The sequence below is a fragment of the Hyperolius riggenbachi genome, chromosome 7 (assembly GCF_040937935.1).
Source record: "Hyperolius riggenbachi isolate aHypRig1 chromosome 7, aHypRig1.pri, whole genome shotgun sequence".
NCBI lineage: Eukaryota > Metazoa > Chordata > Amphibia > Anura > Hyperoliidae > Hyperolius > Hyperolius riggenbachi.
The window spans coordinates 277,416,318-277,440,931 of NC_090652.1; the positions used below are offsets into that span (position 1 = coordinate 277,416,318).

Sequence of the window (24,614 nt, forward strand, 5' to 3'; positions counted from 1 at the left end):
TGTCGGTTTTGTGTCTATCACTAATTACAAGCCCTTGTTTACAAAAATAAAACTAAAAAATAAAAATGTAATTTTGTATAGGGAAAGTGGGCGCTGCATTAGTCATTGGGGTGAGGAGAACATTTGTGGTCACAAATGTTATGGTGAAGGGGGGAGGGGGTGGCTATACAGGCTATAGGGGATTTCTATGGTAGCAGCACAATGTTGGAGAGGGTGAACGGTTATGAGGCAGGTTGCTTTGGCGCATGCACGGGGCCGTGTAGTGCCTGTGTTCGGCACCGCTATAGCTGCAATGCTATAGTTCACGTCCTGCGTACTTGTAAATCAGGGGCCGGCAATGGCCAGACCCCAAATTACATGTGTCCCCGCCACCATGAGTTGCTATGACTTGGAGGGGAAATTGTTTTTTTAACGCCACCGGGAACTTCAGTGCCCAACTCGACCACGGTGATTCCATATGTACGCGGATGGTTACCCCAAGATTCTGGTGTCAAGATGTAGGTAATCAGAATGAACCCAGTTAAAGCGGACCCAAACCACACTTTTTTTTTAATTCAAAATATTTAGTTGCACTATTCTGACACATACAAAGATAAATAAACACTCATTCAAGCCTATGAGCATTTCAGTGCATGCTTTTCGCCCTTCTCTTTTCATAACTAGGGTTATACAGGTGGCAGCCATTAGCAATTCCTCCTTTGCTGGACACCATCTACACCAACAGTTTGCCGGATTCTGTCCCGGCAATTTGAAAGGAAGGGAGGGGTTTCTCCACTAAATGTAAAATATTTTATATTTGTCATCATGCAGCTGAAAAAAGGCTGCTATTTATTATTATAAGTTAGAAAATAGATTTTATTTCTGAAATCTTGTATTTTTAATTTGGGTCCACTTTAATGCAAGACAAAAGGATGTAAATATATTTAATGATTCTTCAAATCTAAAATATCTTGCATAAATACCTTGTGATATTGCCTCTGCAATTAGTTCTTCCCGTTTTTGTTCCTGAAATAGTCAAAACATAATGTAGAGAGCTTGAAATACTGATGGATAAATAGAAGGATGGCTAAATAGAAGCAGGACGTTTTGAAACAGGTTGATACCATTTATTGGCTTATTTAAAAGAAAAAGAGTAAAGCTGGTCATACACCTATATATTTCCTTTCAGAAAAGAATTGATTCAGAAGGAATTGATTCCAACCATAGACTGCACATCCATTTCCCATTGATTCCAGCAGGGAAGCTATTAAAAATGGATGGAACTGCAGAGTTGAATTGTTCAATGCACTGCAAAGCTACAGGCCATTGATCTGCCAATGCTCTCAACCCACCCCCATCAACCTAAATTTTCCACCGTGTCCAATTGATACTTTCAAATGATTTCTGGCTAAAAATGAGTTGAATCTTGAGGGAATCGAATAGGAAAATCGATGAGTGTATGGGCACCTTAAAGGGACTCAGAGCTGAACTAACTAAAAGGTTTTATACATACCTGGGGCTTCCTCCAGCCCCACCCGCTCGTATTGTTCCCACGCCACCGTCCTCCGCTGCCCGCAGCTTCGGGAACCAGGTCCCGTCACTGACGCCAGTCATAGCCAGTCTACGCAAGAGTAGTGCTCTGTTTGCGTATCTCTCCAGCAGCCACTGGAGAGATACGTAGAGGGTGCACTTCTCCTGCGTAGACTGGCCCGACTGACGTCAGTGTACAGCTCTGGTACACTTTAAGCTTTCATCTAATAAGCCTTCTTCATACTCAATTCCTGTGTTAGATGTTAGAAAAAAACAGCTTACATACATTAAAAGAAAAAATACACATACCCAGGCACATCGCGTCTAGTTAGGACATTAAATAAGTTATCAAGGAAAGGGAGGTGCTGAAGGGGGTGTGGCCAGAAAACAGCAAAAATCCATTAACTCCTCGCACTCTCGCATGCAAATGTTCAAACAAATGAATTCACAGATTCACTCATCCAGGCACAACTGTTATCCCTACAGCTAAGTTAAAAGCCGGGGTTTTAGTTCACAGAAGAATGCATTCTTATGCTTAGTCACCTATACTGCGCAGAAGTACCCAGGTAAACATAGGTGTCCTAACTCTAGCCCTGTAACATGCATAGTGCAGACATGCAAACACATTCATTGCATCAAACCTATCAATGGATTAGGAGCCCACATCCTGACGTCCTCTCCTGGGACAGATAGGTACTAGCCACTGGTGTGCCGTCTCTTCTTTTACTTTTGATGTGACATTAGCTGTTTGAGCAACCCAGGTGAGACAAGGCACCGGCAGATTGTTTCAGGTAACTTGTTACCTGATTAGCTGCTTACCAAGCACCTTGGTGAATTCCAGACCCGGATCATCCACAAGGCACTTATAGGTAGTTGCCTAGGGCCTGGAGAGAGTCTAGGAGCCTGGTGGATTCTAGCTCCCATCACATCTTATTGAAAAAAATCCAGATGACCAACCAGGGGACCATCAGCTGTGGGCAAAAACTGCTATCTCGCCATTTCATCATCATAATCCATTTCTGGAGATAGATACTGTACATAGATAGAAATAGATAGATAGACAGACAGACAGACAGACATATTTGTTACCTGAAGCTCTGTGCATTTTTCTTGAAAGACCTTAAGATAGGTTTGGTAGATGGGCTCTTGGATGACAACAATAGAGATTATTTCAAGAGATGGAATAGCTATTGCTGGCAAATATTTTAAAATGCTATTTAAAATAGCATGAATTGATGCTTCTGGAGCAATACGAGCCATGCCTGAAAAACAAATACACACAATGGAATAAAAAAATAATATGTATATAAAAGTAACCTCCCTGGCAGTAATCCCGACTCCCGAGTGTAGCTCAGGGTAGCCGCCGAGAGCTCTATGCAGAGTATAGCGCGCAGCGCAAGCTTTTACTCACCTCCTGGGGGATGCAGATGTCGGTAGCCACTATCCTTCCTGTCCTCTGAGGCTCTGAATCACTCTGGTGAGATCACCGTCTGTGATCTCACTGCAGAGTTACAGCATCACCCGGAGGACGGAGGTAAAATTGCAGCGCTGGAGCCCAGGGAGGTGAGTGAGAGCTGGGGCTGCTGCAGAGACTCTGGCGGCATGATTTTTTCCTGATTTTAGAGTCTGAAAATAAATGTTTTAATAAGACTCTAAAATCCAAAAATAATCATACCACTAGGGGGGTTAAGATATCCTTCAAGTGCTTGTATCTGTAAAGTCATAGTGGATTAACATAAAAAGTACACAGATGCAAAAAACATATACTCACAATCATATTCACAATTTGGAAAGCATGGAAAAGGTAACTTGAAAGCATACCCAAACTGAGAAAAAAAAACACCTAACCTCTGTAGAGGGAGAGAGATATGGTGGCTTCCACATTTATTTACTTTTAAACAATACCGCTTACTTTAGGGGTGTAAGTAGAAATCAATGGGCCCTCCTCCTTCCTCTAAAAACATACATTGGAAAGGCAGGCCAGGCAGGATATTTAGAAAAAATCCACATACTTACAGTATAGGTAGCTAGGTATAGGTGCCCCCCTGTATAGGCAGCCTAGTATAGGTGCCCCCTGAATAGGCAGCCTGGTATAGGTGTCCCCAGTATAGGTAGCCTGGTATCAGTGCCCCCCTTTATAGGCATCCCGGTCAGAGGCGTAGCTAGGGCTTTCAGCGCCCGGGGACAAAGACTATTAATGCGCCCCCTAAGGTGAAAAAAGGGGCGTAGCCACGTACTAAATGTGGGCGTGGTTATGGGTGAGGCCAAATGTACAGAAAGTTAGCAGTAGCGTAAGCAGACCTGCCAAGCATGCTGTTGCATGAAGATATCCAATAATATAAATACATAATAATAATATGGTAGAACATAGGCAGGATTACACTAGGAGTGTGGTAGGATTAGATTGTGAGCTCCCTGTAGCCAAGGGTCTCTGGCTACAGACCTCAGGCTCAGGCCTTGAGCCTGAGGCCTCTAGTCAGAGACCCCACTAGGCCGCAGGCAAACTGCCTGGTGGTTTGGTGGGCAGTGGACTGGAGACCTTGGTCAGCAGTGAAGGGGGGGGCTGGTGAGTCTGGGAGTGAGGGGTCGCAGTAGCCAGTAGGCTGGCAGAAAACGTACAACACAGTCAGGCCGGTTGCAGCCTACAGCTGCTGGATAAAAATGGATCTGGGCTGGGCTCTGGCAGGCAGCACCATTGGCAAAAAAATATGTGGGCGGAGCATCCAAAATTGCCTTTGTGTCCTGTAATGGAATTATGGTAAGACAGGAGGAGGGAGGGGGGTAACTCAGAGGATGCTGCAGCAACAATGGCAGGCAATACTTATATTGATTTCTAATAAGAAAGTATTATTATCCCATTTCTTGCTCCCCCCCTCATTTCTTTCTTTGCCTGGCTGGGGTGGGGCGCCAGGCAGACTCGGAGGGCTTTTACATACATTTTTAACTGGTGGAGAATTTCTTTGCATGCTCCCACCTGATGCCCCCTGGAGACACAAAGATAAACCTCAACATATCACGACATGGCACATACCCCCCCACCTACTGACCCCCTCCTTCACATCATATATACCTAAATTAAATATAGATCGATAGACCCCACCCTTCATATATACCTTCATACATACATATCATCATGTCATATATAACTTCTTACCCCTCCACCTCCTCCCAATCAACTATACCCAACCTTGCTTCCTGCACATATTATTGATATGTGTATGTATGAAGGTATATATGAAGGTAGGGTGGGTCTCTCTATCTAGGGGGGTCAGTATGTCTCCTATAAACAATTTATGGAATCTGCAGGAAGGTTGGGTATAGTTGATTGGGAGGAGGTGGAGGGGTAAGAAGGTATTATATATGACATGATGATATGTATGTATCATATATACACCTTCTTAACCCCCCTACCTCCTCCAATCAACTATGCCCAACCTTCCTGCAGCATTTTCCATAAACTGTTTATAGGAATAGTAGGAGACTGAGACATTCTACCTAACCTAACCGCTGCTCTCCCCAACAGTACCATTCCCCCCCCCCCAGGCTTACCCACCCTCCTTCTGCCAGGCTTCCTCTCTCTCAGTGAGCCTCACCGTCAGCGTCAATATATGCCTAATAGGCGCTGGTCCTCCTCCGCCTGGCAGCCCTGGGCTGGCTGTCTGATGCAAATCGTCGTCCCCGTCCGGCTCCACGCGCTGTCTCCTACTCCGGCCTCCACCTGTCTTCTTCCTCCCTACCTCGTGACTCGTCCTCTGCAGCCAATGGGATGGCGGCGCCTCGGTCTCTCTGCCGCTCTGCGTGGCGTTCCATTGCAATGGACGCTGCGCGGCGGTGCGGCGATGACGTGTGACGTCACTAGTGACGTCACTGACTGTGGAGACCCGGCCCGGAGCCGCTGGCAGCAAAAATAATAAATTTAGAAAAAAAAAGACACTGCAGCTGGGCGCCCGTGGGGACCCAGCGCCCGGGGGCACTTGTCCTACCCCGACCCCCCCAAGCTACGCGTCTGATCCCGGTATAGGTCTTCACAGTATAGGTAGCCAGTTATAGCTGCCCCCTGTATAGGCAGTCTAGTATACGTGTCCACAGTATACAGTGGCTTGCAAAAGTATTCGGCCCCCTTGAAGTTTTCCACATTTTGTCACATTACTGCCACAAACATGAATACATTTTATTGGAATTCCCAGCGAAAGACCAATAAAAAGTGGTGTACATGTGAGAAATGGAACGAAAATCATACAGGATTCCAAACATCTTTTTTTACAAATGAATAACTGCAAAGTGGGGTGTGCGTAATTATTCAGCCCCCCTGAGTCAATACTTTGTAGAACCACCTTTTGCTGCAATTACAGCTGCCAGTCTTTTAGGGTATGTTTCTACCAGCTTTGCACATCTAGAGACTGAAATCCTTGCCCATTCTTCTTTGCAAAACAGCTCCAGCTCAGTCAGATTAGATGGACAGCGTTTGTGAACAGCAGTTTTCAGATCTTGCCACAGATTCTCGATTGGATTTAGATCTGGACTTTGACTGAGCCATTCTAACACATGGATATGTTTTGTTTTAAACCATTCCTTTGTTGCCCTGGTTTTATGTTAAGGGTCGTTGTCCTGCTTTTATGTTAAGGGTCGTTGTCCTGCTGGAAGGTGAACCTCCGCCCCAGTCTCAAGTCTTTTGCAGACTCCAAGAAGTTTTCTTCCAAGATTGCCCTGTATTTGGCTCTATCCATCTTCCCATCAACTCTGACCAGCTTCCCTGTCCCTGCTGAAGAGATGCACCCCCCGAGCATGATGCTGCAACAACCATATTTGACAGTGGAGATGGTGTGTTCAGAGTGATGTGCAGTGTTAGTTTTCCGCCACACATAGAGCTTTGCATTTTGGCCAAAAAGTTCAATTTTGATCTCATCTGACCAGAGCACCATCTTCCACATGTTTGATGTGTCCCCCATATGGCTTGTGGCAAACTGCAAACGGGACTCCTTATGCTTTTCTGTTAACAATGGCTTTCTTCTTGCCATTCTTCCATAAAGGCCAACTTTGTGCAGTGCACGACTAATAGTTGTCCTATCGACAGATTCCCCCACCTGAGCTGTAGATCTCTGCAGTTCGTCCAGAGTCACCATGGGCCTCTTGACTGCATTTCTGATCAGCGCTCTCCTTGTTCAGCCTGTGAGTTTAGATGGACGGCCTTGTCTTAGTAGGTTTACAGTTGTGCCATACTCCTTCCATTTCTGAATGATCGCTTGAACAGTGCTCCGTGGGATGTTCAAGGCTTTGGAAATCTTTTTGTAGCCTAAGCCTGCTTTAAATTTCTCAATAACTTTATCCCTAAACTGTGTGGTGTGTTCTTTGGACTTCATGGTGTTGTTGCTCCCAATATTCTCTTAGACAACCTCTGAGGCCTTCACAGAGCAGCTGTATTTGTACTAACATTAGATTACACACAGGTGCACTCTATTTAGTCATTAGTACTCATCAGGCAATGTCTATGGGAAACTGACTGCACTCAGACCAAAGGGGGCTGAATAATTATGCACACCCCGCTTTGCAGTTATTGATTTGTAAAAAATGTTTGGAATCATGTATGATTTTCGTTCCACTTCTCACGTGTACAGCACATTGTATTGGTCTTTCATGTGGAATTCCAATAAAATTGATTCATGTTTGTGGCAGTAATGTGACAAAATGTGGAAAACTTCAAGGGGGCCGAATACTTTTGCAAGCCACTATAGGTAGCCAAGTATAGCTGTCCACTCTATAGGCAGCCTGATGTAGGTTCCCCCTGTATGGGTAGCATAGTATAGGTACCCCCAGTATAGGTAGCCTGGTATAGGTGCCCCCAGTAAAGGTAGTCTGGTATAGGTGCCCCCAGTATAATTAGCCTGGTTTAGGTGTCCCCAGTATAGGTAGCCAGGTACAGACACTCCCTGTATAAGTAGCCTGGTATAGGTGCCCCCAGTATAGTTAGCCAGGTATGGGTGCCCCCCAGTATAGGAAGCCTGGTATAGGTGGCCCAAGTATAGGTAGCTAGATATAGGCGCCCCCACTATAGGTGGCCTGGAATAGATGCCCAGGGCAGAGGCAAGAGAGGCTCCAGCCTCAGGGCGCAGTGTAGGAGGGGGCGCACAACTCACTCAGCTATCATTCCCATATTGTGTTTGAAGCAGTGTGAAATAAGAAAAGAAGATACATGGCAGCGACTGCAAGCCAGATAACCATAGATTTAGGTTTTGGGGGGGGTTGGGGGCTCTAGGGCACCTCTTAGACTAATAGCAATCAGTGTGTGACAGCTGGGAGGGATGGAGGGGCGCACTTTGGCGTCTCTGCCTTTTCCCGGCTCTGTAGGTGCCCCCTGTATAGGTAGCCTGGTATCGGTGCCCGCAGTATATGTAGCCAGGAATAGGTTCCCCCAGTATAGGTAACCAGATATAGTTTCCCCCAGTATAGGTATCCAAGTATAGGTGTTCCCAGTATATGTAGCCAGGTGTAGTCCCCCCTCCCCATATAGGAAGCCTGGTATAGTTGCCCCCATTATAGAAAGCCTGGAGGAGGAGCAATGGGCACACACAGCCATGGGGATAGGGGCCCAACCTGTGGGAGTACCACAAGGCTCTTTTTCATTTACACTCATAGCCTGGGACAAATAATAAGCTCTTTTGGGTTTCAATATCACCTCTATGCTGATGACACCCAATTTATTGTTCTGCCTGCAGACCTCTCCACACTACTATCTAACGTCCCCGACTGTCTATCTGCTGTATCTACATTCATGTCATCCCGCTTCCTTAAACTCAACATGAGCAAAACGGAGATTGTGATATTTCTACCTTTCCTCTCTGTTCCACCTCCCATAGTCACAATCAATTGAATGCTGATCTCTTTGGCTGTTGTAGTGACTGAATCATACACCTGAAAAAGTCAGACTTCAGTCAGAATTGATGTGCATGCTTGTTCAGGGTAGCTAAGAGTAGAGGCAGAGGATCAGCAGGACAGCCAGGCAATGTGTATTATTTAAAAGGAAATACATATGGCAGCCTCCATATCCCTTTCTTTAGGTGTAAGGTTTTCACCTTGCATGACAATTCAAATACCCAAAGAACCAAGAGGATATGTTATATATAATTATACCATGAACTAATGTTTTACCTGTTCCAATGGCTGGGATTGCTAAACTCTTGAACTTGTTTTTATCACATTCTAGGAGGACCATGTCCGTCGCTGGTTCATAGGCAGGCACATCGGTTGGTCCGATTATATGCATGATGTATTTTGCCTTAGTTTTTCCTCCGCTAGTTACCGCAGCCTTCCCTCTAAGCAATGTGCCTGAAAAATATATTTACAAAAGATGCTAAGCACTCCCAGACGCAGGCTTACGATATCGGACACATGCAGCTGGGCCAGAGCCTGCGTACTAATGCCCGACTCTGACGACCCAGAAGAGGCTGCAAGGGGGCATTTAAATATGAAAGTAGGGGACAGAGAAGAAAGGGGGGAGCGGTGGCCATCAGGATAGCTCCCCATACATGCCTGCTCTCCACCCCCCCCCCCCCCCCCGTTTCTCGGACTTGATTCAGCTTTGGTATCCTTTAAGTCCTCTTGAGGCCACTCAATCAGGGATGATCACCGGATGAAATATGAAAAGGTTTTATTCGAATTTCATCCAGTTATTTATATCACCTGTGTGGTTGGTCATGGGGGGGGGGGGTTAATCTTACCCATGAGACGTCTTCTTTGATCCGTCCCTCGGCTCCTACCACGTGGGGTGCTCCCTTCCGAGCCTCTTTAAACCCTTCTCCCCCGTGCAGGCTAGGATAGCCAGAATGTGGAGCTTCACATCCTGAGCTATACCAGCCCACATGGTCCATAGTATGGGGAGCTTTGGAGGAGAGGTGCAGCCAAGCCTTCCCCTCTCTCCAGAGCCCTTACCCAATCCATGGACAAGGGGCTTTTGACAATCTCCGTTGCTTCTGGAGGAGGTGATGGCCACAGATGCCCTGGGGAGGGGAGTCCTGGTGGCATCTGGCAGTACCCTTTAAGAAGGGGACCCCCAGATGCCAATCACCTCTCTAGCAGAAATGAGTATATATGAGTACATAGTACCCCTTACCCATTTCCACAAAGGGCTAAATATAATGACAACACAACAATGAGAAAAGTCCTTTATTATTCTTAATTAATCATAAAAACTTACCTGTACCTTTAAAAAAAAATGTTCCCACACCAATATCCTCTAATGATCTTGATTGAGGATCTCTGCGTACCCACCACCACACACACCGCTCCCTGCCACCAGCTCTAGCTACACTAAGTATAGCTGGAGCCAAAGCATTTTTAAATTTGGCTCAAAGGCTCTTCATTGGTATATTAACAGCCCAATAGGGATCCTCCTGATCTATTAACAGACCAATGGGGAGTCTTGGAGCCAGATTTAGAGATGCTTTTGCTCTATCTATACTAAGCGATATCAGGGTTCTATGGGTGCTCCAGGGTGGGTGCGGCAGGCGGGGAGGAGAGCGTGAAGCCGCACAGGAGGGACGGATGGAGCTCTAGCTATACTTCGTATACCAGCGTGGGACTGTTCCAAGGACATTGGCATTGGATCATTTTTTTAAATGTTTTCACGCCCCCTTGGGAAGGGGCGTGTGAACTGGGGGCATCTGGGTGTCTCCTTCTTAAAGGGGACTTCCAGATGCCACCATGAACCCCCCAGGGCGTTGGCGGCCCCCACCCCTGGAGTCCATGGATTGGACAATCGCTACTGTTAGGTTGATACATTATCTGTTATTTACCGCATTTAGGTGTATACTTTTTTCCTATCGTAAATTTGACATTATATATTTATTTTCTCCAAAACTACAAGGTCTTTTTGAATATTTTTTTGTCCTCTTGTTCCCACAGTCCTCAACATACCCTGAAAATGTGGTGTTTCTGGCACGTTCAGGGGCTTTTCAAAAATCGCTAAAGTCGGCACCCATTAATCATTTTCCACACATTAACCATTTCCCACAATCCATGGACACCGCAGTGACCAGGCTATTTTTTACAATTCAGGCCACTGCAGCTTTAAGGGCTCGCTGCAGGGCCGTACAATTCAGCACACAAGTGATCCCCCCACCTTTTCTGCCCACCAACAGAGCTTTCTGTTGGTGGGCTCTGGTCGCTGCCGCTATGTTTTTTTTTTTTATTTGTGTATTTTTTCTTTATTTATTTTTCTCTCCCTCTCTGCCCCCACCAGCCAATGAGAGCGATCGGCTATCATAAGCATCAGCCTATGAGAGCTGATTGCTCCTGAGCCTCACCAGTACAGCGCTGCTTTAGATCGCATCACTGTACAATGTAAATAGACGGTAGTTTCACTGTCTAACAGTCTCCTAGCGGCGATAGCCGCTGGTAGACTGATGACAGAGTGGAGCTCCGTCATTCAAGCGGGAATACATGCGCATCAGCGCGCGATCCGCAGCAAAACACCCCCCCAGGACGTAACGCCAATTGCGTTACGCAGTCCAGGGGTAGCCATTCACGCCAATCGGCATGACGCGGTCATAAAGCAGTTAAAATTTCACAATTATAAAAGGCTGTCAAATAGAGCAGAAAAGGTTAATATCAAAATAGTTTTAATGAGAGTTCTCCTTTAGGAAAAACATTTGCTATAAGTGTGTCTCACAAAGAAATACAGGAAATCGCCTACATTCAGTAGAAAAATCACCATATAATCTATACAACACAAAAAATTCTGAAATACCAATTGTCTTGCATTCTTTTTTGACATCGTCTCCAGCAGCAGTCAGTATAGCTCCAGAAACACCTGGAAAACAATTCCAATTTGCTATTATTTGTTTATTTTCAGTAATTATACAGTCCTGACACAGAGTGCTTTACAAAGTATAATGTTTATTTATAACACTAGAGATAATATACCTTCTATATGTTTACACGTACCCTGCTTCAGGCAATGGTGGTTTGCGGGGCACATGGGTGGGAGTACATGGTTGACCAGCGCTTTGGCAAATGATCGTCGTCTGTGTGCCTTCCACTCAGGGATGGATTAACATTCAATAGGGGCTCTAGGCAAGTTAATGGATTTGGTGCCCCCCTTGTGGTCTTTTTGGTAACATGAGGTGGTAAGAGGTCAGAGAAGGTGGCATGTGGGCCCCTTGACAACCACTAGACCCCTAGAAAAGTAATTAGTAGCACATTTTACTCTGGGAGAAATGTATTTTTTATTCATGCGTTTTCATGTATCTTAAATGTTAAAATTTTTCACCACAGTGGTCCTTTAACCACTCTACGGTGCGAGTGGCACCCCCAGGAACGCCTAACGCCGAAAGGCGTCAAGTCCTAGGGGAGAATGGATCACCCTGATTGGACCTTGGGGGGAGGGATGCATTTAAAAAAAATATACAGTTTTATTCAAAATAAATATACAACTAAATAATAATAAAAAAAACTAAACTAAACCTGTCAGCAGTGATCAGAGCCCACCAACAGAAAAGCTCTGTTGGTGGGTAGAAAAGGGGGCAGATTCACTTTGCTGCTAAGTTGTATGGCCATGCAGCACACTGTTAAAGCTGCAGTGTGCTGAATTGTAAAAAAATAGCCTGGTCTCTAGGGGGTGTAAGCCTGTGGTCCTTAAAGGAAGCATATATTACATCGTGCCTCCCCATGATATACTTACCCGGAGCTTCCTCCAGCCCCTTGCAGCTGACTTGTCCCACGCCGCATTTCCGCTCAAATTTGCCGGCCCGGGGTCCCTGACGGTGCAGAGGATGACCTCACCTACTGCACCTGAGCAAGCGCTGCTGTCAGTCAAGTCCACGTTGTCTGCGGTGTACTGCACAGGTGCAGTAGTTCTGCACCTCCGCAGTAGCTACAAACAGCATGGGCTTGATTGACAGTGGCCCTACAGGGAGGCACAGTAAGGGCGACCTCGAGATCGGCCTCTGCACCGGCGGGGACCCCAAGCCGGGGACTGCGAGCGGAGATGCTGCGTGGGACATGTCGGCTGCAAGGGGCTGGAGGAAGCCCGGGTAAGTATATCATGGGGAGGCAGGATTTGCTTGATGTTTCATTTAAGTGGTTAAGGATAAGAGGAAAATTCTACCAATAGGTCATCTCCACTAACTCACGATATGGAGGCTGTGCTAGAAATTTAAAGTCAATAGTTTCTGACCGTATAGCAGCAGCTGTGGACCCAAATTAAAAATACAAGATTTCAGAAATAAAATCTGTTTTCTAAATTATAATAATAAATACATAGCAGCCTTTTTTCAGCTGCATGATGACAAATATAAAATATGTTACATTTACTGGAGGAACCCCTCCCTTCCTTTCATATTGCCGGGACAGAATCTATTGCCGGGACTAATTATGCAAAGAGAAGGGTGAAAAGCATGCACTGAAATGCTCATAGGCTTGAAGCAGAGTTTATTTATCTTTGAATGTGTCAGAGTGGTGCAACTAAATATTTTGAATTAAAAAAATGTTTGGTTTGGGTCCGCTTTAATCAGCAGAAAGCTAATTGATTGGCAGCTAGTGCCTTTCATTTGCTAGCATGTCTTTCCCAATTTAATGTTTATGCAAGGTGTCAGAATTCCACTTAGGGCCCTAACACACCAAATAGTGTTTTGACTGTCTTTTTTTTTTTTTTTTTTTTAAACTCCTCCATTGACTTACATTAAAATCACTGTGAAATTGGGGCAAAATCGATGTGATCGTAATTTTTTCGAAAAATCAAAAATTGCGGCAATTTTTCCCTGATTTGTTGTAAATCAATGGAAGCGTTTTTTAAAAAAAAAAATGAAAACAACCCTGCTAGTTGGTTCCAGGACTAACTGTCGAAGTTACAGTCACTTCTGAGGTAGGACGGTTGAAATCAGGGCCAGCTCTAGTGTGGGGCAAGAGGAGGCTGGGCCCCCTAAAATAAATGTTCTGCCCCCTCAATCGGGCAGAACGGCAGGGAGGGGTGGCGGGGACAGTGGAACAGCGAGCAGGGGACGTGCTCAACTTCCCCCACCAGACTGTGGTGGGACCCCCATGGTGAACTGGCCACGGGGGCCAATAGATGCCGTGCCAGTTCATCCCCGCAGCTCACCGCTCCAGCCTGCATAGTCTTCCAGCAGGCAGAGCAGGGCTATGGCAAGATGGCACCCGAAGCCCTGCACTGCATACTATTTGTGTCTCCAGTACAGGGCTTCGGGCACCATCTTCCTGTAGCCCTGCTCTCTGCCTATCAGGGGAGGACTTTCGCAGGCTGGCTGCGCCATTGCAGATCGTCGGGAGAAGCTGCGCCCAGGGAGAGGAGTCTTCTGCAGGTGAGTAAACGCTTTTTTTTTTTACAGGTGGGCATTAATTTTTGGTGCAACGCTGGCCACATTAAGATTATTTTATCGTGAAACGCTGGCCACATTATGATTATTTTATGGTGAAACGCTGGCCACATTATGATTATTTTATGGTGAAACGCTGGCCACATTATGATTTTTTTATGGTAAAACGCTGGCCACATTATGATTTTATGGTGAAACGCTAGCCACATTATGATTATTTTATGATGAAACGCTGGCCACATTACAATTATTTTCTAGTGAAACATTGTCGCATTACGATTTTTTTCTGGTGAAACGCTGCTGCATTGCGATTATTTTCTGGTGCAAGATTGCCACATTATGATTATTTTATGGTGAATCATTGCTGTGTTACGATTTTTTTACGGTGAAAGATTACCGCATTATGATTATTTCAATGGTGAAGCACTGCATGCATTTCATGTGTCGGAGGTAATGGTTCGTGCATTTCATGTGTCGGAGGTAATAATTCTTGCATTTCATGTGTCTTGGAGATAACGGTTGTTGCATTTTATGTGTTGGAGGTAATAGTTCTTGCATTTGATGTGTTGGAAGTAATGGTTCTTGCATTGCTGCTTCACTGTTACGTGTTACTTTACAGTTAGCCCCGCCCACATTACATTATGCCCACACCCATTTTTTCAGCACGGCGCGCAAAACTTACATCACTTAAAAAAAATGTGCTCATACATGATGCCCCCTTCACATTTCTGACTGCCCCCTCATATGTGCCTTTCTAGAACCGGCCCTGGTTGAAATAGCAGTTTTATCTGTTTGGTTTTTTTCACCCCTCTGCCGCTGTGTGCATATTACAGCTCTTTGAGCTCCTGTACCCTGCTGCCAGGTTCCCTGATGCCTCCTGCAGCCTCGTAGGCTCTGGTAGTAGAGTAAGAGCTGGTCTACACTAGGTCCGGAAACGTATCCGTGGCTGCGTTTTTCAAACCTGATGAAAAACGGAGTCCCGGATACTAATGTTTAAAATAGCAGCCAGCCTCACCCAAGTAAAAAACGGATCCGTCTGCGTTTGCGGGGATCCGTTTTCAAAACCTGAACGGAAGGTCCGGACCTGCTGCATTTTCACGCAACGATTCAGGACCACGGATACACGCAGGGGTAGTGAAAGTAATGAGAAAACGCATCTCCAGCTCCACAGGCAAAAAACGGATGTGAAAACGGATAGCCTGAGCTTTATGATTGGCCCAAAAAATCCTCCCACTCCTTCCTAATGATAGAGACGTTTTCTGTCTGAAACTGATACAAAACTGATGCAAAACTGATGCACTTTCATCAGTTTGCAGTACGGTGGGTCCTTCCCCTGATCCGGACTGCAGTGTCCGTCCTGCAACCGGGTCTAGTGTGGACCCAGCCTAACAGACTAGTTGTCCAAAGCAGGGCCTGCGAAGCTGCAGGGGGCCTCAGAGCACCTCCCTGCTCAGAAAAACAATTGTCTCCAGCTCGGCATGGGAGGAGCTGAGAGGGCTGTAAGATGCACATAGCGGAGGGGAGGAGATGTTTTTATAAAACTGCTATTTCAACATGTGAATGTACTGTACAGTTTGTATGGGAGAGTTGGCAGGCACTCGGGCAACGCTTATTGGTGGCGCTGGCAAAAATGACACACATCTCAGAAGAAGCTTGGCGTCTGCCATGTGAAACGGTCATCAGGTCATGCACCTGTCGGCACCCACACCCGCTGCCTCCCACCACCACCCAGGTACAGCGTTTTTGGACACTTTTGTGATGACACATGTTTTGATGCTTGCCAAGCCTGTCATTCACCTGCAATGTTTAATTACATCTTGCCACTTGTGTGTCATTTTGCTGCATATTAAACTATAGTGCTAGACTCACTTCCATTCTTTGGAATTTTTTGAATGTACTGTACCAAAGCTGCAACAGTAAGTGGAATTTTGACGTCCTGCACAAACCTTACATGTGTAACGTGTCTCCTCTACTGCTTTAAATTTGCTGTAGTGCCCCTTTAACATCGGTTTACACCATAAAGATTAGCCCAAGTTTTGCGTTGAATATTTGTGAACTATAGTGAATGACTGCTTGAAGGACATTTGGATTAATATACATTGCTGTGCTGATGCTTTTCTTGTTTTAATTTGAAATAGTAAATATGCAAGTGCACAGAGAGGACGGTATCAGGAAAAAGGGCGCCGGCTGAGGGTGGACGAAAAGGGCACCGCCATAGATAGGGTTGAGCCGAAATTTTCGAAATTTCGCGTTACTATAATTACGCATGCGAAATTTGCTATTACGGCGCGAAATTATGGTAGCGTAATTGCCATTAAAATCGTAATTGATAATACCGTAAGCGTAATTTTCAATGCGTAATTTCGCGTTTCGTTTATAACGTAATTTCACGTACAACTATACCGTAATTTCAGTTAAACCATAACGTAATTTCGCATTTCTTCGTAATTTCGTGAATTTCGTAATTATTGTTAGCGATAAAAAGAAATACATTTCAATTTTGAAAATGAAAGTAATTTCGTTTATAATAGTAATTACTAGACACAGGAAAGTGTCTGGGTATTGGAGATTGTCCAATCATATTACAGGCTTCTTTTGAGATACATCCTAAACAACCAATTGTAGTTTGACCCACCCTCCTAGTATATAATCTGGCAGCCATGTTAGTTTCACTTTGTGGGTTGTTGTTTCTGTAGGAGAAGGAGTGAGAGAGCACATTGCAGAACTCATATATGATAATGGCATGCTTTGCGGACATTCATAATATGAGCTATCGCGAAATTACGTTACGTAACTACGCTTACAAACGGTTGCATGCAAGGCAAAAGTAATTTCGCGATACCCACCGTAACGCAAAAACTACGCGAAAATTAACGCTTACAGTAATATGAACTATTGCGAAATTACGTTATGTAACTACGCTTACAAACGGTTGCATGCAAGGCAAACGTAATTTCGCGATACCCACTGTAATGCGAAAGCTACGCGAAAATTACGCTTACGCGGAATTTCGCGAAATCCTTCTTCATTACGATTATGTACTTACGGCCATAATCGTACTTACACTAATAACGCGAAATTTCGCGAAATCGTAATTAAGTCATTACGCTCACCTCTAGCCATAGACTCTAATGCAATTATTGTTAATTCGGCGAAAAAAGCAGAAAAAAGGGCGCTGCAATAAATATCATTAACAACATTAGGACATTAAAGTTTTTGAAGTACGTTATTGTTTTACAAGCTTGCAACATTATAATTTTTATCATTATTCTTTCATTTGTATGTACAGATTTTACGTTATCAAAGATATTATAGTTTCTATATGTAAAAGGGTGTTAGGGTTAGGCACCACCAGGGGTATGATTAAGGTTAGGCACCATACGGGCGGTGGTTAGTTTTAGGCACCACCAGGGGGCTGGTTAGGGTAAGGCACCACGGGGGTGGGGGGGTTAGGGTTAGGCACCATCAGGGGTGTGGTCAGGGTTAGGCGCCAACAGGGGTAGTGGTTAGTTTTGGGCACCACCAGGGGAGGGTTCTATGTGAATGTAGGGTTGGGTTAAGCTGTATTGTGGAATTACATAACGATTTTTAACGTTAATATTTTTTCGTAATTATTTTCCGTCTGTTTTTACAATGGTATTTATTGTTAATCACGTTTGACAACGATGTTTATCGTTATTAAGATTTCGTTATCTACCGGCACCAATTCGTTATCCAGCCGGGCCCTTTTCTCAAGGCGCCCTTTTTTCATGCATGCGAGAGGACTTTTTGTGATAAAACCAAGTTGTGTAGGTCTCTCTGCAGTTGCATGCATGGCGTAGCAATAGGGGGTGTAGAGGTAGCGACAGCACCAGGGCCCTTCTTTAACCACTTTATTAAAGCTTTATTGGTGTTATGCTGGTAATGATCACCTCTATATGTGCTTTGATTAGTTGTAACCATTAATAGACCATTCTCTCCAGCCTACACCTCTCTGACACTGTGACTGTCATTGGCGGCTTCAGTGGCGTAGCTAAGGAGCTGTGGGCCCCGATGCAAGTTTTACAATGGGGCCCCCCAAGCACTCTATACATAATGATTGAAACGGCGCACCAAAACCAAGCCAAGGACAACCACAGTGTCAGAGGTGCAAGAAGGGGATGGGGAACAGCTTGTTAATGATTACCACTATTCAAAGTATCTATAGAAGTGATTATTATGAGCACAGGACCAATAGAGAGCTAATACTGCAGTTGAGGGAGGGCCCTGATGCGGTCTCAACATTTTGCAATCCCTATTGCTATGCCCAGGGTGGGTTTGTTGCTGTTTATCAATTGTCAATACTCATCAATACTCTCCTACACTGTATACTAGACCCTTGCTTGACACACTTTGGCAAGTTACAGGGGAAAAAAAAAGGTTATACAAATTAATTGGCACTTTTTGCACAGAAATCCTGGGGAAATTGAACGCCAGGGAGGTTAAAGAAACATTTTATTTCATTATAGATAATGGACCCGATGCAGTAAACTACAGTAAAGTTGCCATCACTGGACCTTTACCGCAGTGTACTGCATCAGGCCCATTGTATCTCCTGACTATTTCTCCACATAAGCACCTCATTTATTTAAAGAGACACTGAAGTGAAAAAAAATTATGATATACAGTAATGAATTGGCTGTGTAGTACGGATAATTACTAGAATATTAGTAGCAAAGAAAATATTCTCATATTTTTATTTTCAGCTGTATAGTTTTTTTTTATAACATTGCATCATTCTCTAATATTTGCAGTTTACACATTACTCAGGATCCTAAATAATTATGCAGAGAAACCCAGTGAACTATTGACCTGTCCTGTGCAGAAGAAAAACCAATATAGTGACTTACACTTGAGATAACAAGCTTTAGAAGTCAGAGTTCTCTGCAACTTTGAGACTTTGAAAGTCGTGGAGCTCAATGGCTTTTTTGCATAGATAACAACTGGAGTTTCTTAACTCTTCCTGTACTGGAAACAAAATTATCTCTGCTCCTAATGTTTTATTTCTTAGCTGATACAAATCATATCATAATTTATTTATTTTTTTCGCTTCAGTGTCTCTTTAATAATTTAATATATTCTTGTACAAGGTTTTTCAATCCATTTTTTTACAGAAACATCACACTCCTCACCAATGGGTAAGAGTAATTGATGGGGGGGGCTTTATGTTAATTCTGAAGTTATGTGTAGAGGGGAGGGACTTCATGTTAATGCTGCTGAACAAGCCGCTACCTGCATTCTGTAGAAGTGCAGGGAGAGAAGAGGTTAACCCTGACAGGTGCAATTTAAATGCCACAAAAAGAATACCTTGTCTGTCAGGTACCAGTCATTTTTTTTACCAAGATCCTGCTGGCTTTTAACATTTTCTGCCCCAACCACAGGCCTTATTTTCCTTTTGTATAATTTAACTATTAGTACAGTTGCCTCTCTTTACCACTAGACTGATCCAGGGTCTTGTTTGTCAAGTTCAGTATACAGTCCACAGTTTGATCAGTGATATCCCCTTTTATCAATTCAATTGTTCTTCCAAAGGCTGCAAAGCTGTGATAGTTGGTCTATATAGGAAGGAAAGAACAGCAATATAAAAATGTAATAGTTGGTTTTAAAAAGAAAAAAGCATTAGCAAATACGGTGGTTTTCGTTTTGCTGGAACATGTGCCACATATTTCACATATTTTCATGAAGATGCAAATTGTCATTAAATGCAGTTAGGTCACTGGGGCACAAGAAAGAACATTTTCATTAAAAAGGCCCTTTGGGGGGAAATTACCATATTGGGGACATGCTCTGTAGGAGAAAAGCCAATTGCCTCAATTCACTAAAGGCAGTTCGGTATTTTACACATCTTTTTTCCAAATTCACTAAGATTTCCCGCATGCGTTAGAAGTTCAGTAATAAACCAAAAAACATGCTTCAATTGATTAGCCCTGTTGGTAGTCTCACCAGCTGTGAAGCAGGTCAGGAAGAAACAAGAAAGCTTTCAGTCTTCTCTTGCAAATCTGTGCATGAGCCGTTCTATTTTCTGTCCAGTTCATTCCCTGTACCCAGTTAGATATACATCTATGCTGACTAAAAAAAGCTCTTTAGTGTAAAAGTACCGTATATACTCACATATAAGCCGACCCGTGTATAAGCCGAGGCACCCACTTTTCCCTCAAAAACAAGGAAAAGTGATTGGCTCACATATAATCTCCCTTCCCAATGTAGCACACTCCACAGTAGCCTGATGTTCCCCCAGTACAAGTCAGCTCCCCTCCCCATAGCCAGATGTGCCCCAGGATCATACAGCTGCGTCTCAAGAAGCCACTACATGGCGCTATAGATATGAGACACAGCGATTACCACACAGGAAGAATCCCTGATCATTGCACCGCTAACACGTTGCTTGCACGCTCCGCTCCACAAGCCAGGGGACACAGGTAGTCTTGTGCAGCACACTCTGCACACCATGTTGCAGGGGATGGGGGGGGGGGGGGCACAGACACAGCAGGGAGCCAGCTGGCAAAAGCAGGATCACTAGTGCACAATCCTTATGCTCCTCTGCCAATAACAAAACCAGCTCCACCATCCGTTCTGCTCAACTGACTCACTTATATGCAGAGGGGGTATCTTTTCAGCACATTTTTTATGCTGAGAAATTAGGCTTATACGCGAGTGGCTGGATAGTGTACGTGTACTGGTTAAGGGCACCGCCTTCGACATGGGAGACCAGGGTTCGAATCCTGGCTAGGGTCTGTACCTATTCAGTAAGGAGTTCAAGGCAAGACTCCCTAACACTGCAGGGTGGCCTCTTGAGTGCGTCCCAGTGGCTGCAGCTCTTGCGCGCTTTGAGTCAGACACGAGAAAAGCGCTATACAAATGTTCGTATTATTATTATTATTATTATATACAGTATACAGATATGCACATCTAAAGGGATTCAGAAAAGCCTATTTAAATGTCTCCTTTTCCTGATCTGCCATTCTGAAGACCCGCCCACCAAAGTATCGGATCAAATGGAATGAGAAACAGGTCTGTGTTGTTCTCGCTATTGGCTGTCTGGCTCTCACTATTGGTGGTCTGCTACATCTGTCAACTTTTACCGCATGGAGATTGTGCCTTACCAGCTAGTTAGTGCTGGAGATATACACCGAACACGATTACTTAATTTACCGAATGCTTTAATGTTTGTGAATTGCAATTTCTTGACATTTCTTGAGGTATTCACCACAAGTCGGTAGTTTACCTCAATAGCCGGTAATTTTACTTTTTTGTGCAGTAATAGGTTTAGTGAATTAGCATTTGGCAAATTAATCAGTAAAATCATCTGTTTTCTGCATTACTGAATGCCATAATGTTTAGTGAATTGATATCAATGTATTTTTGTGAAATGACACCTTTTTCACAGGAAAAACAATTTTGCATTACAGAGAAGTCCTACTCCTGCCACAACCCCTCCTAGTCTCTGCAATGTCCCATTCTGCTGCAACTGTGGCCCACTATGCCCCACATCTCTTTTGTCCCTTCACCCTGATCATGCATGGCCTCTACTTCAGTACACATTGCCACCCATGTAGAGATTGACTGCAGTCTGGTCACAGTCAGATTTTGATCCATCTTAGGCCTGGTGCACAGTGCACACCAAAACCCGCTAGCAGATCCGCAAAATGCTCGCAGATTTTGAAACGCTTTTCCTTATTTTTCTGTAGCGTTTCAGCTAGCGTTTTGCGGTTTTGGTGTAGTAGATTTCATACATTGTTACAGTAAAGCTGTTACTGAACAGCTTCTGTAACAAAAACGCTGGCAAAACTGCTCTGAACAGGCGTTTTTCAGAGCGGTTTGCGTTTTTCCTATACTTAACATTGAGGCAGAAACGCATCCGCAATCCAAAAAATGCCTCACCCCGGGAGTATGCGTTTCTGCAAAACGCCTCCCGCTGTGGTGTGCACCAGCCCATTGAGATACATTGACCAAGCGTATTCGCACCCGCAAGCGGCTGCAGAAACGCTGAAAAAGCCGCTCGGTGTGCACCAGCCCTTAAAGGGAACCTAAAGCGAGAGGGATATAGAGACTGCATTATTTATTTCCTTTTAAACAGTGCATACATGGCCGGATTTCAGGCAAGACCACAAAGACCATGGCCTAGGGCACCAGGAAAGTAAGTAGGGGGACTGTAAGCAGCAGGACGATAGTAGCAGTTATCCTGCTGAACTTTCATCCTCCTACACAGAGTTTGCACATAGTGGTGGGCGGTTACCAACAGCCGGATCTGGCACTCTGGGGATGAACGGGCAACGAATGGGCACTGACAGTGATCTCTGCTGCCTGTCACTCACCGAATGTGCCGCTTGCCAAAGAGGTTAAAATCCCTGCCATCATGTCACTAACTGCCCTCAGAGAAGCGTATACTGTAAACCCTGCCATCATGTCACTAACTGCCCCCAGAGAAGCTTATAATGGAATCCCTGTCATCATGTCACTAACTGCCCTCAGAAAAGCTTATAATGTAATCCCTGCCATCATATCACTAACTGCCCCCAGAGAAGCTTATAATGTAATCTCTGTCATCGTGTCACTAACTGCCCTCAGAGAAGCTTATAATGTAATCCCTGCCATCATATCACTAACTGCCCCCAGAGAAGCTTATAATGTAATCCCTGCCATCATATCACTAACTGCCCTCAGAAAAGCTTATAATGTAATCCCTGCCATCATATCACTAACTGCCCCCAGAGAAGCTTATAATGTAATCTCTGTCATCGTGTCACTAACTGCCCTCAGAGAAGCTTATAATGTAATCCCTGCCATCATATCACTAACTGCCCTCAGAGAAGCTTATAATGTAATCCCTGCCATCATATCACTAACTGCCCCCAGAGAAGCTTATAATGTAATCCCTGCCATCATATCACTAACTGCCCCCAGAGAAGCTTATAATGTAATCTCTGTCATCGTGTCACTAACTGCCCTCAGAGAAGCTTATAATGTAATCCCTGCCATCATATCACTAACTGCCCCCAGAGAAGCTTATAATGTAATCCCTGCCATCATATCACTATCTGTCCTCAGAGGAGCCTACAATCTAATCTCTACCGTGTTGGGGTGGGGGGGGGGAGTTTAGGATGCTATCCCAGTCCAGGGGCAGCTGGTGATAGTGGGCCTTCAGCGGTAAAAAAAAAACAAAACAAATCCGGCGCCGAGTGCATATTACCTGAATGTTCTGCTCATTCTCTGCCTCTAATACTTTTAGCCACAGACCCTAAACAAACGTGCAGATCAGGTGCCCTGATTGAAGTCTGACTGGAGTCGTTGCAGGCTTGTTTCAGGTGTGTGATTCAGACACTACTGTGGCCACAGAGATCAGCAGCATAGCCTGGCAACTGGTATTGCTTAAAAAGAAATAAATATGGAAGAGTTGCTTTAGGTTCCCTTTAAAGACTTGTTTGACAGAACTCCACAAATGGAGTGGTGGTAGGGCTGCTACGTATGCAAGTAAATGCTGATCTTACTTCAGGCCCTACAGTGTCCACACAAGCGAAAGAACCAGCGGAAAGTGGCGGTGCCAAGCCCTATGGAAGCCTCGACCTCCCATACCCTATGAGGAGGCCATGTAACCCGGCGAGACAGCTGTTAGGAGAGTGGGAAGTGGCATCCTGAAGACCATGTTACCTACACATCAATCCAGCACTGTCTGTTGCCATCACCACCAGTCTTTCTGACATGCAAGTATATAGCCTGCACTGCTACAGCATTCTTCACGCTGCTTGCTTTCACCCTTAGCTATGCTCATGATAAATGCTGCAACAAAGTAAGCTGAGATTCATGCTGAGTCCAAGGTTGCTAACAAGTTTGTTTGCTGGGCACTAAATGTGCATAATGCTGAACTGTGTCTCACGCATTTTTCATCAGTAAAATAGTGCAATTTTACCAATGGTGTGCCTGCCTCATCTCTCTCTCTCTGGCTGTAAAAAGCTGATCAGTGTAAACACAGTGTTGACTCTAGCGATATTGAAAGTAGTATAGCATCATGAGGACATTTGGGTGTGCATTCTCTAACCCTTCCTTTTTACAACATTCCTGACGGGATGGATAAAATTGATCTGGACATTGTGGAATGCAGGAAGGAAACCTTAAAGGACGCCTGACCCGAGGCAAAGCTCCTTAAAGTAAGCACGGAGATATGCTCATGTTGGATCCGCATACCTCTGTGCATTGTCTTTTCCTCGCCTTGTGCCCCCTGGTCCACGTAATCACTTCTTGAAAAATATGATCTTTGGCTAAAGTCAAGCTTTCAGACAGGAAGAGGTAGGCTTGTGGTGTGGTAACTCCCATTCCTTCCTGTACCCTGCCCCATTAACTCCCCTTGAGTGGAGGAAATGGGAGGGTGATAGGAGGGAACATCACTTCAAACCTGCCTCTTTCTGTCTGAAAATTTAACTTTAGTCAAAAGTCACATTTTTCAATGCCTGATTATGGGGAACGGAGAGAAAGAGATGAGGAACGGACAATGCACAGAGGTATGTGGATCCAGCGTGAACGTACTTTTATGTACTTTCCTTCGGTAGCTTTGCTCAGGTCAAGTATCCTTTAAAGCTAAATACCCACCGGCAGTTATGGGCAGATGGATCGGGGCTCTTCGTCGACGAACGATCGCTTCGCCAATCCATCTGGCCAAATCTCCAAGCCTCAGTTGTGGCGTCAGAAACATGAACAATTGTTTACACGATTAAGGCAAAACCCATGCAAAATCATCCTCAACCTCTTAATTGGACATGTCGGTCA

The 24,614-nt window shown here is 44.6% G+C and overlaps 1 protein-coding gene across 1 annotated transcript in view; it reads right to left on the reverse strand.

The window, feature by feature from the left end:
• Positions 1 to 24,614, reverse strand: part of LOC137525853 (protein mono-ADP-ribosyltransferase PARP15-like) — a 76,490-nt gene that overhangs the window by 29,069 nt on the left and 22,807 nt on the right. Inside the window, exons 6-10 of the mRNA XM_068247077.1 lie at positions 19,288 to 19,408; positions 11,252 to 11,314; positions 8,656 to 8,832; positions 2,599 to 2,771; positions 963 to 1,005 (exon numbers count right to left, since the gene is read on the reverse strand). Coding sequence (XP_068103178.1) covers positions 963 to 1,005; positions 2,599 to 2,771; positions 8,656 to 8,832; positions 11,252 to 11,314; positions 19,288 to 19,408 — 577 coding nt within the window. The remainder of the gene's footprint in view (positions 1 to 962; positions 1,006 to 2,598; positions 2,772 to 8,655; positions 8,833 to 11,251; positions 11,315 to 19,287; positions 19,409 to 24,614) is intronic.